Source organism: Salvelinus fontinalis, chromosome 3 (assembly GCF_029448725.1).
Source record: "Salvelinus fontinalis isolate EN_2023a chromosome 3, ASM2944872v1, whole genome shotgun sequence".
Taxonomy (NCBI): domain Eukaryota; kingdom Metazoa; phylum Chordata; class Actinopteri; order Salmoniformes; family Salmonidae; genus Salvelinus; species Salvelinus fontinalis.
This window is the reverse complement of record NC_074667.1, coordinates 35,656,268-35,668,767: the sequence shown is the minus strand read 5'-3', so window position 1 is coordinate 35,668,767 and position 12,500 is coordinate 35,656,268. Positions and strand designations below refer to the sequence as shown.

General features: G+C 43.2%; 1 protein-coding gene across 1 annotated transcript; it reads right to left on the bottom strand.

Moving 5' to 3' along the window:
- Positions 1-4,898: 4,898 nt before the first annotated feature.
- Positions 4,899-11,725, bottom strand: LOC129846082 (plasticin-like). The gene is made up of 9 exons (XM_055914074.1): positions 11,015-11,725; positions 8,519-8,579; positions 7,602-7,697; positions 7,295-7,459; positions 6,925-7,050; positions 6,368-6,588; positions 6,231-6,280; positions 6,010-6,083; positions 4,899-5,853 (listed from the first exon to the last, which is right to left on the bottom strand). The coding sequence occupies exons 1-9, from the start codon at positions 11,578-11,580 to the stop codon at positions 5,755-5,757; spliced, it is 1,458 nt and encodes a 485-aa protein (XP_055770049.1). The 5' UTR covers positions 11,581-11,725; the 3' UTR covers positions 4,899-5,754.
- Between the last annotated feature and the right edge of the window lie 775 nt (positions 11,726-12,500).

Genomic DNA, 12,500 nt, shown 5'->3' with positions numbered 1-12,500 from the left:
TGACAACTTCTGTACTACTCTAACCCTGGAAACCTCAATCTGCTTCTCTCGCACAGGACATTTCTGATCCCCAGCTTCATGGGCACCCCTACAATTAACACATTCCACTACTTCCCCCAATACTACACATTCCTTTGTCTCATGCCCTTCTGCACACTCCTCATCCCTTGGACCCTCCCTCCTACACCCTGCTGCCACATGCCCATAAGCTTGACGCCTGTAACATCGTAATGTATTCAGCACATACACTCGTACAGTATAACTTATATATCCTAACTTCACTTTGTCGGGCAAAGACTTAACTTCAAAACCCAAAAGAACAAACAATGACTCTTCTGTTTCCTCACTCTCCCCACCCTGTCTGTGTTGCATCAAACGACGAGCATCACATACACCGGGAATCTTTCCCCTCAACTGGTCAACTTTTATATTTACTGCTACCCATTTATCCCTCCTTTCATTGGTGCCCTTTCCTTGAGAGCGAAACAATTCACTTTTCTTGCCCCCATTTGTTTTACTCCGAGCGCCTTCTCCCTCTGACCAACAGAAATACAAACAATATCACCAGACCACTTCTGGTTACCAACACCGATTCCACATTACCCAACTATTTTTCAATTTCTCCTCCTGTCTTCAGCTCCCTCTGCTTACACTTTCTAACATTCTTCTTTAACGAACCAGCTCACTTTTTTCCACAATTTTTATCTGACTCAAGCTCACCCTCTTCTTCCCTCTCTCCCTTAGACCTTCTCTCACTCTCTTTTTCCCTCCATTCCTCCTCCATTTTCCAAGTATACGTCTCCTTATGATAATACTGCACTACTCCTGACAACCATCTTGTTCTTGCTTTCTCTAGGGACTCCATTTCCGGTGAGCGGCCACGCTCTCACACCGTTCTCCTAAACTCCAACGGCTTGTCCTGTCCCGTTTCGCATTCACGAAAAACTGGATTCCAGTTTCCTAAGGACTGTCTAGAAGGATGTTCATGCTATTGGTTAGTTCTTAAAGGGACCAACACACACAATGATCAAAAACTGGTAGCTTGCTACGTGTTATAACTATTGTCTACTCAGGGTGTCCACACTTGACACTTACATGAAACTTCTAGTATCAGAATACGAAGATTCAGCCTCTTCTCATAGACTAGACATAACATAGTAAACGTAAATCCGGGATACTCAAATTCAGTGGCGATTTTAGCATGTCAATCTCAGTGGCCATCAGTGCCGTTTAAAATGAGAGAGGACGATTTTGAGCATGGCCTTATTTCTATTACAGAATATTGGAGGACTCTCATTCATATTCTATTCACCCATTTCAATGTAACAGCAATAGGTTTAGGCTCTACATGATACTCAATTTTTCCCTATACCCATCATGAGGTTGCTACAACCTAGCCTATGAAAGTTAACAACTTTGTCACGCCCTGATCTGTTTCACCTGTCCTTGTGCTTGTCTCCACCCCCTCCAGGCGTGGCCCATCTTCTTCACTTATCCTCTGGGTATGTATACCTGGGTTTTCTGTCTGTCTGCGCCAGTTCAAGTCAACCAGTGGTTTGTTTCTGCGCCTGGGTTTCCCCAGTTGTGCTTTTTCTTGGGCGCCTGGTTTTTGACCCTTGCCTGTCCTGACCCTGTACCCGCCTGCACCTTTGCTCCACCTCTCGATTACCGACCTCTGCCTGACCTGAGCCCGCCTGCCATCCTGTACCTTGGCCTCTCCTCTGGATTATCGACCCCTGCCTGCCTTGACCTGTCGTTTGCCTGCCTCTGTTGTTACAATAAACATTGTTACTTCACAGTCTGCACTTGGGTCTTACCTTGATTCCTGATGAACTTAGGTGCACACACAGGTAGAGAGACACATTTGAGGTGAAAGACCCTGACATTCAATACCGCCTTGCACACTCTTGCCTGCATCTAGCTGATATATCTAGCTGGGTGTAATCATTAGTTCAACAGTTGCAAAACGAAGAGTTTCAATAAAGGTATGTTTATCCCTGTTTTGTTCCGTTTAAGAAAACTTTTAACAGAATCGGTGGAATGAATACACCCCTGATCACGAGTAAACACAGTTCACTCTCATAACAGCCACGTTGTATTCCTTCTGTTCCCTTCGTTTGTGGACTTCAATGCACAACACATCAGCTGCATGTGAACAGGCGAAAAAACCTTTCCACACACAGCCTACATCGTTGTCACCATATTAGCTAAATAAAAGTCACTGCTACAATCATGCAGTAAAGGTAGTGCACACTCAGTAAGTGGTTACACCGGTGGGCCCCGGTGACAATACATTTGTAAAACTAAAAGCTTACCTTGACTTGGAAGAGTTGTGTTGGAAAGTCATAGCCAGCTAGATAACATAGCATCCCTCTGTTTGAGCAGGGTGTTTCAGTAGGCTAAACTAAATAGCTGTATTTGCTAGCTAAGTAAGTGAAACTGGAAAACAATTACTCTCTAGCTCTATTTCTTTCTTGCTTCTTCATTTTGGAAGAAATTAATTTGTTCAAAACTGTTCAACTATTGTCTTTCTCTTTGAGTCAACTACTCATCACATTTATTCACTGTAGTGCTAGCTAGCTGTAGCTTGTGCTTTCAATACTAGATTATTTCTCTTATCCCTTGATTGGGTGGACTACATCTCAGTTCATGCTGCAAGAGCTCTGATAGGATGGAGGATGTCCTCCAGAAGTTTATTTTTATTTTTTATTTAACCTTTATTTCACTAGGCAAGTCAGTATAGAACAAATTATTATTTATAATGACGCCCTACCCCGGCAAAACCCTAACGACGCTGGGCCAATTGTACACCGCCCTATGGGACTCCCAATCATGACCGGTTGTGATACAGCCTGGATTCGAACCACATTGTATTATTCTACAATGTGGAAAATAGTAAAATAAAGAAAAACCCTTGAATGAGTAGGTGTGTCCAAACATTTGACTGGTACTGTATATTTTTTAGTTGTTGCCTGTTTTGCGTGTTATTTTGGCATTCATTCATGTCACATACCAGTTTGAAAACAATGTAAAAAAAATGGACTTAATAATGCCGCATACAAACATAGTCTCTTTCTTGAGTAAGGCAGCTCCAAAATGCAGGTGTTTCAGCCTAGCTCAGTTCTTTCTGTGGTTAGAAGGGCAGCCAGCAGAATATACTGAGCTTAGGCGTTGGTAATCTTCTTTAGTTGCGCCGTGATTGGTTCAGTGTTTTGTCACTCATGGGGACACTAGGTCACCGCATAATCTAAACAGTTCTGCAAGATGAACAGATACCACACAGAAAATAAACACCCACAACCAAAATGGGGAAAACAGGCTACCTAAGTATGATTCTCAATCAGAGACAATGATCGACAGCTGCCTCTGATTGAGAACCATACCAGGCCAAACACAGAAATACAATAACATAGAAAAAAGAACATAGACTACCCACCCCAACTCACGCCCTGACCAACCTAACACAAAGACATAAAAAAGGAACTAAGGTCAGAACGTGACAGTCTTAAAGAACATTTTTAATGCTGTTTTATTCATGACCAAGTCTATAAATTCTTTTTTTGATTGAGAACCATACTTAGGTAGCCTTTTCCCACCTGTGTTTTGTGGGTAGTTGTTTTCTGTTTTGTGTCTGCACCAGACAGAACTGTTTCGCTTTCGTTCTCATATTTGTTGTTTTTGTTTAATTTTTTTAATTTTATTAAATCATTAACACTTTAAATGCTGCACCTTGGTCCCTCTTCCTTCAGCCCATGGAAACCGTTACAGCCAATTTCTACATATCGAGCAATAACTGGCCATATACTGGATTATCAATAGCCTACATAATCATTATCATCAACATACCTGTCAAAAACCAGGTGTAGCCTAATTGAAATGTTGTGATCACCACTTGTCCCAGCAAAACATTTTCTTCCTGTAAAATCATACAGGCGGTAACATTTTTTTGTGTAAAATAGCTCTACATAATACTGTACTGCACAGCTGTTGGTTTCTTCCAAGAATCACATTCAAATTCAGCGTGACGACCGCCGATGCAGCGCTCGTGAATCGTAGCCTTCACTGCTGTTAAATGGTAGGTCATGCACTTTAGTGTCATCAGTGGCTGCTAAGAAATAGTTGTCTAGTCCCTCACACGAATTAGCCTACACCTATTATTGACATTTCTGGACCAATTAGCATAACATCAAAACAAACATTAGGGAATGATTTGTTACATAGACATGTTATTATAGAGTGGTATACCTATATTGTAAAATAGATCATCCACACTTGCATTGCACGTCAACAGGTCAGCCTACAGGTATAATATGCTCTTGTTTTGCAGAAAATAATGTATATTGTCAACGTGTGAGATTAGATTTTTTTTTTAATAATTTGCATAAACATGATATCAGATTACAGATGTCAAGCCTTAAAAGTGACAACAACCAGGTGCACCTGTTTAGAGTATGTAATGAACGAAACAGTGACTATTTCAGTCTCTAGTTGTATTTTGGTCCCAGTTGCCCTGTTTAAAAGATAAGTACATTAAGAGATTTCCATTGGGACCAATGACCAGCCTCTGCATTACTCACCGGAAGTTGCTTGGCTGCATTTTGTCCCACAAGGTGCCAGTCTCCATGGTGATTAACTAGTAACTGAAATATATTTTCTATTTTAAAATAGCACACTTCACACAAAAGAGCACTGGAAATCAGATTTCTTAGTTATTATGAAGCATTACTGTGTAATAAATCAAGTTAACTAATTTCTGCTGTATAATAGTTGTTGATTGATATGTTTCACTTATGCAAATACACATTCATTGCAATTGTCAACCTTATCTCCATTTTATACAGGATTATGTAGTAGTATGAGAGTATACAATACAAATGAATAAAGATAAACTCCATAGCTCTGTTCCAGATTACTTTATTAGCATTTTCTTTTACTTTTTTATTCTCTATTGCTGTCAGAAACACACATTCTCATATAATCGCATAGCACATTTCCCTTCTATTTTGAGGTGAGTGGAATGTGAGCAGAGTATGTGGTGCTGCTACTGTGGCCTTTGACCGTTCTGTATATATCTATAATCAATCCCATTGGTGGTCCCTCTCTGGCAGGATATTTTACATTGAGAGTTCCATGACACTATACAAACACCCTCTCCTTTTTAAATTGCACTGATTGTTGTCCACTGTCTCTCAAAGCTAAATCAAATCATGTCCTTCGACTGGAGAGAGTACCATGTCAGATATTTGTTTTGTGTGTGGAGGGATCACAAAAAACCTTTTGCTTTGTTTTTGCCACTTTCCATTTACCCATTTTATTGAATGAAAAGTTCCGCTACAATTTTTTTTAAATATAATTTAACTGTAAATCAAGGCCTCAATTGGTGTATCGATAAAAAGGTTAAATTTGCCTCAGGAGCTACTCAAGTCTGTGTTCATTCACTGCATCATGTCTGTGTATGCTCATGTATGGCTGTCTTTGTTTTGTATTTTTTCTTCAATGAGGAATGATCGGTTATTTAAACTAGCACCACGATCACAACCTGTGACTAAGTTTGCTATCTAAAAGAGATTTTGTCAACTTTTAACATTGCACAAATATATACTACAGGCTCTCTGCTCTCCAGAAAAATGGAATCTTAAAGGGTGAAAGGTGAGCAGCAATTATGGAGTATGTAGCTTTTAACAATTTTTTTTTGTTCTTTTGTGTTGTATTGCTACATCTGAATCTGGAACAAGTGATTGGTACCTAACTATTCTAGTCATCGTGGTCATCCCTGCCATGATCCCTGTCATTAGTATCATGGTTGCCATCCCTCTCACTCCTCTCCTTTTCCTTCTTTGATTCCTTCACCACCTTAAGGAAGAGAAGAAGATTAACAGACCTCAGTCAAATTCCACCACTTCCTGCAAATGCTTTCTAGTGAAATTACACTGTATAATGAATATCAAGGTGGACATGGAAAGTATGGAACACATTTTCTTGATACCAGGAAATATTTGGAATGTTTACCTCTCCATCACGAGTCTCCACTGTCTTAATCAACACAGGCTTCCTGCTAGGGGTGTCTGGGGTATGGTCATAGCCTATAAGGGGATACGCCAGATTTAGTGACATAGATACTGATATGTTAAATATAAAGATAATACTGGCAAGTATATGTGTATTTGCATGGAAAGGGAAATAAATTGAGAGATAAAGACTAGTATTATTGGCAATATGATGGAACTCACCCCTATCCCCACTATGGCCATACTGGGAGGGATGCATGGGAACAGTAATCCTAAAGAGAAATGAAGCAATAGGTTAGCTCAGGAACGTGTTCATAATCAGATGTGAGTAAGGATGTCCTAACCCTTATCCTCCTCACCTGCTCTCCTCTCCCTCCAGCAGCTTGCGGTAAGTGGCGATTTCTATGTCCAGGGCCATCTTGACGTTGAGCAGGTCCTGGTACTCCCTCAGGTGTCGGGCCATCTCGTCCTTCAGGTGGTGGATCTCGTCCTCGTGCCGGACCACGTTGTCCTGGTAGTTATTGGCCTCCACGCCAAACTGGTCCTCCATCTCACGCATCTGCCTCAGCAGAGCCTCGTTCTGAAAAATACACACATACATACAGTGAGGGCAGGAGGAAATGGGGGATTTTATTAATAGAGTATCTTGCATCTTCAGGATGCCCAGCCCACATGGGCTTATAAAACACTGTATTCCATCACTGGGGGAAGATTGGGGGAGATTTTTGGGGGATTCAATTATAAGGGATTTTGCTCACTCGCATCATCCTCTACTTACATGCCTGACCCACTTGGGTGATTCATGGCTGGCAGTCATTTTGGGTTAAGCCTGAGATCATTGTACTGCTGTTGCTCACTCAGCCAGTGTAAATTGTGGTTGATTACAGACAAATAGGCAAGTTCTGTGAGGCCTCACCGTGCTCTTCAGTGCATCAATCTCACAACTGAGGGACTGCATCTGCCTCCTGTGCTCGTTTTGCTCTTGCTTGGCCTGCCTCATAGCATCAGTGTTACGCTTGGCAGAGTCTGTCAGGTCAGCAAACTGCAAGAGCACAGAACAAACACATAAATAAGAACAGGTGTTACTGTGTGTGTGTGTGTGTGTGTGTGTGTGTGTGTGTGTGTGTGTGTGTGTGTGTGTGTGTGTGTGTGTGTGTGTGTGTGTGTGTGTGTGTGTGTGTGTGTGTGTGTGTGTGTGTGTGTGTGTGTGTGTGTGTGTGTGTGTGTGTGTGTGTGTGAGATTAGGTAGTTCAATTTTGTGTGTGTGTCCATTGTTCCCCCCTCACCTTGGACTTGTACCACTCCTCAGACTCATACATGTTCTTGGAGGCGATGTTCTCGTACTGGGCCCTAATGTCCTTGAGGGCAGCGGTCAGGTCAGGCCTGGCGGTCTGGTCCACCTCCATCTTCATCTGCTGGGTCTGGAAACTCACCTGCACCTCCTGGATCTCCTGAGAAGACCGCAGAGCAAGTGAGAGGTTACTTTTTTTTAAAGGCCTCTAAATAGCAGGTTGAATCCAAAAAGATATGATGATGCATGGATCATCATGAAGGCCATGATTTGTGGTCGACCATCTCAGCAGCTGCATCTACCTCATCATGTAGCTTCTTGAGGAACTCAATCTCATCCATCAGAGACTCGATCTTCCTCTCCAGCTCCAGGCGAGACAGAGTGGCATCATCCACATCCTGGTTTCAGATCAAACTGTTATTAGTAAGTATTTCATCAACCCCCAAACAGGTTAAACAAATCTTATTGGCTTGATCAGATAACTCTAACAGTGAGTGGGATGCATACAGTATTATATCAACAATGCAATGCCATCAATATTGTGTTTTGTCATACGTATCTTAGTTTGTATTTATTAGCGCACACTGTTAAAACCGTACCTTTTTTTTGAATGAAAACAAGCATTTCTTATTAGAGTAGTTCAGATTAGTCCCTCGCCGTTTCGGTCTGTTTGTTTCCATTTGGTTCCTACAGATGTAGGATCTTAATTTGATCACCCTGTTGCAGGGGAACTTGCCTGCAATGCAGGACATTTAAAACTTGTAGTGTATTTGAGATTTAAAAGGCTTCTGAAGTTTGTAATTTCCACTTTGAAATTTTAGACTTGAAAAATGCATCGACCCCTACAAAACTGTCCATTAATTAGAATTCACATAATAATTCACATTTCCTGTTTCTGCAGGATTATTTTCCTGCTGTAGCAATCTGGCTCAAATTAAGATCCTACATCTGTAGTGAAAACCCATGATTTCACGATTCTCAGAGTTGTAATGTAATCATAATAATCAGCTCTATCTCAGCCAAACAGAAGATGTCACTGTTATGCAGGGCTATGAGGAAAGGGAAGCTTTGGGTTGGGCTCTGACATCACAACCGGCGAGCCAAATGTGATTATCCAGGCTGAGTATTTCAATCAGACTTTTACCGTCAACTATTGACTCGCTGCCCAATATATTGATTTGGTGTACATTGTGATGGTTTGAGTCTAGGGTGTGTTTACCTTGCGGAAGACAAGCAGGTTGCTCTCAGCCTCAGATCTCTTCTGATTCTCCTCATCCAGTCTGTAAGAAGAAAATACATACAAGGAGAAAATATTTATTACAATCATGCATAGGCCTATGGAAATTCATGTTGTAGATTCATATTATCTATTTACGGAACCTCAGATCTCCACCTTAGAATACATAAATGAATGGAAATTCCCTATGTAACTCTTTATGGCACTTCAGAATTAATTTGATATCGTTCACAATACTTGGGTTATAGTCTAGGTTTCGTCCAGCTCTGGACAAAGGAAGCTGAAGCCTTGGGACAGGATGGAACACAGTGCTAATTGCATAAGTGCTATCTGAGGGTTTGTCCCAAATCATAAGCTATTCCCTACATAGGGCTCTGGTCAAAAGTTGTGCACTTTATAGGGAATAGGGTGCCATTTGGGATGCAGACCTAGTATGTCTGGCTGGGTGTCATAGGTCTCCTCCTCAGAAAGAAGCATCAGCTGGCAAAAAGCCTCTGGATCAATTTGGTAATTCACTGTCCTGTAAAAGGATTTGGGAGCGTATCGAATGGGGTCAGCAGCTGCTACATCAAACAAATTTGGCTAATTACCACTTCTTGGAGGTCATCTGGACACACCCTGTCTTAAGCCTGACAGCTCTGGGCATTCTGCCACCAAAGTCTATACTACGTAAGCCTAATAGTATACTGACAGGTCTGACTAAGCCTTCCCTTTCCTAAATGTCAAATATACTTAACGTTTTATAAGCAAATTTAAAGAGTAAAAATATAAAGCCTGGTTGAATTGATATTCGAATAGGTTTTTTAACCTAGTTTTTTAACCCAGTTTGATAAATCTTTTGGTTTTGTATTAGTCATCATAGGACAGGGTCATAGAACACAGAGTGTCTCTTCCACTGTTGTGATGAGTCATCAAAAATGATATCATACGTCCAATGATATCATTCAGTGGACACCATATCCACTCTCTATCTAACATGGAATCACAGCAGGCTCGCTGGGGATTGGCTGTCCCTGTGGTCAGTCACTTGATTGCTTGGCGTGTGTGGGGGAGGGTTACTGCATGTGTGGGGCTTGCTGCCTCACCTCATCTTTAATTCATGCCTTTGTCGCAGGGGTCCTTTTTTCCTAATGGGGTCCCAGGCACCGTCCCATCATCACAGGGGGACACTGAACATCCCCTAATGGAGCCACACTCATTGAGTCACATTGATTTTTCCAGATGCTATTTTTCTCCCCACCTACAACTCCCCCTCTTCCTCCTCTACTGCCTCTTCCCTCTCTCATCCCCCTCCCTACATCTTTCCTGGCTCCATAGTGTGCAGTCTATCCATCCTCCTCTTCTGTCATCTCTCTCCCCCTCTCTGGGGCAGGGAAGTGACATGGGGAGTGTTTGTGTGTTTACATGTAGTTAGTGGGTGTCTACAGAAATTGTAACTCAAATGGGGAAAAATGCTGTTTCCCATAACTGGTTGTCTGGTTCTTCTCAAGTTTGAGTTTGAAAGAAAAATATTGTGGTTCGGTTTGAAAGGGCTGACGGAACTGCAGTGTAATTTAAAATTAAATGTGTTATTGTCTATATTTACATTCCATGAATGCAGGAAGTTTCATCTTCCGTTTAATGGCATTTGTTTGATTTAATAAAACATATTTTATTAAATAATCTGCCTCAACAGTTGCTGAGATGTCCATTGAAAGTTTGTAAATACTGTATAAATGGTCAAGTAGAAATGCTCTAATACTGTAGTGCCTTGTTTTCCTTGGTGTCCCATTAATTGCTTGGCTATGATATGCTGAGGCACTTCATCTTGTTTTATGTTGGATCCTTCCTGTCCAATGCCATGACATTTAGCGTGTTTGCACCCACACACACACACTGCAGTAAAGCACAGAGTGCGGTAGTATGCTGCGGTGCTTTTGTGTTCATCCTTCCAAAGTGCCACACCCCAGCCAGCCCACCACTGCTGGTATGGAGTTTTTGGTTGGAGCCGAAAGACCCCCGGTCCTGTATCAGTGTTTAAAATACAGCCTATATATGTTGTGGTGTAAGGGTATGTTTAAAGATTAGGGGGGGGGGGGGTGATAGGAGGGTGATGGTGGTGTGAAAGTCACAGACTGTACACAGTCACACACCCTGTCCCCTCCCCGACAGGCTCTGCCCAGAAGTATCTATCAACATCAGAGTCTAAAAAACTGCTAGTCTGCCAACTTCCTGAAATACACTCTCAATCGTTACACCCCCCTTTTCAAACACCACTACCTCCCAAAATCTCTCTACATCACTCATGAACTTCCCAAACAACCGCCCCCCCCCCCCCCCCCCCCCTACTTCTTGCTCACAAAATCTTTCTACGGTACGTCACCCATGCACCCATGCACTACCCAAGCATCCTACAACCCTCCCTTACCTCAACCCTCACTCCCCAAACATCCTTCATACCCCACCCCTCCCTCCCACTCTCTCCTCCATGTCACCCACCTCTGTTTGATAAGGTTTATGTCTTCGGCCAGGTTGTCCCTCTCCACCTGGTACTGGTCCCTCTCCTTTCCCACGTGGTCCAGCTGGCGCCTCAGCTCCCTCAGCTCCTCCTGGAAGAGCTCGGTGGCCCGGTTGGGCTGTCCCTCCTGCTGCTGACCCTTGAACTGGCTCAGCTCCTGCTGCAACCCGCTGTTCTGCTGCTCCAGGTAGTGCACCTTGTCAATGAAGCTGGCAAAGCGGTCGTTGAGGTCCTGCAGCTCCACCTTCTCATTGCTGCGGGTGGCCAGGAACTCGGCATTGACTGCGTCGGCCAGCTGGAAGTCCACCTTTTCGTAGGTGAGACGGGCCGGCTGGGTGCTGGAGCGCTGGCGCTGCTGGTGGTGGTAGTTGGAGGAGCGAGAGGGCACCACGGGCGATATAGAGCGCATGTAGTGCCCGCTGGACATTGGCATGCGGGAGTATGAAGGCGAATAGGAGGACATCGCGATGGGGTTGGGGCCCCCGAATGTGCGACGGTAGGAGGTGGAGGCGCGTCCTGAAGGGTGGTTCATTGAAGGGTGGCTCATGGTTGATATTTGGTGCCCTGTAATTTTGCTAACTATCTATTTCGAACTATCTATCTCTCCTTACTGTCTCTGTCTGGTGGAGCCGAAGGTGCCTGGGAGCAGGGAGTGAAGCAACAGGATGTCCGACTGAGGAGTGCTGTGGCTTTTATACACACGAGCTGGACATCCCATCTGCCTTACCCCCATCCCCCGCTGCCTCCCTGCAAACACCCCCTCCTCAGCCACACCCTACTTCCCTCCCTCCTAGTCTCCAGAGCCCCTGCCTCCTTCCTCTATCCATCACTCCTCAACATACATGCAGTCTTAGGCCACTCCCTGGCCCACAGTAGCAGGCCCTCTTCCCCCTATGTTTTCTCTCTCTCTCTCTTCCATCTGCCCCTCCCTTTTGTCCATAGCAGGAGGCCTAACTGTTTCCCACGTTAATGCCTTTATCTCTAAAGATGTCCCCATCGCCAAGCCCACCTCCCCCTCCTCACCTTGACAGCTGATATATCCTTTGTAGAATGCTGTGTCTGCTCCCTGCTTTTTTTTTCTCAAATCATCTCCTCCTGTTGCTTTGTCCCACTCCTTGTCACTCTATCATCTGTCTTCTCTTTCACTGTTAATATCCTTCATTTATCTGTAATGGTCCAGTAGATGTGCATAAGTGATATCATCAGCATCAATTATGTAAGACATTGGAAAGTTGTTCAACAAAGTACTTTGTCCAAATAAATCCAGAAACGGACATTTGTTTTATTAATCATGTTCTTATATCACAAAGCTCATTTGGTTAAGACTGCAGAGCTGAATTTATTTCCTATTTCTCTCTCTTCCCTTTATTTCCACGGTAATGGAATACTATATTGATATTCTGGCAGGCAAGGGCTATGACTGTGCAATTTAACCCTGCATGACCGACTGGTTTAGAGTGATCTCTG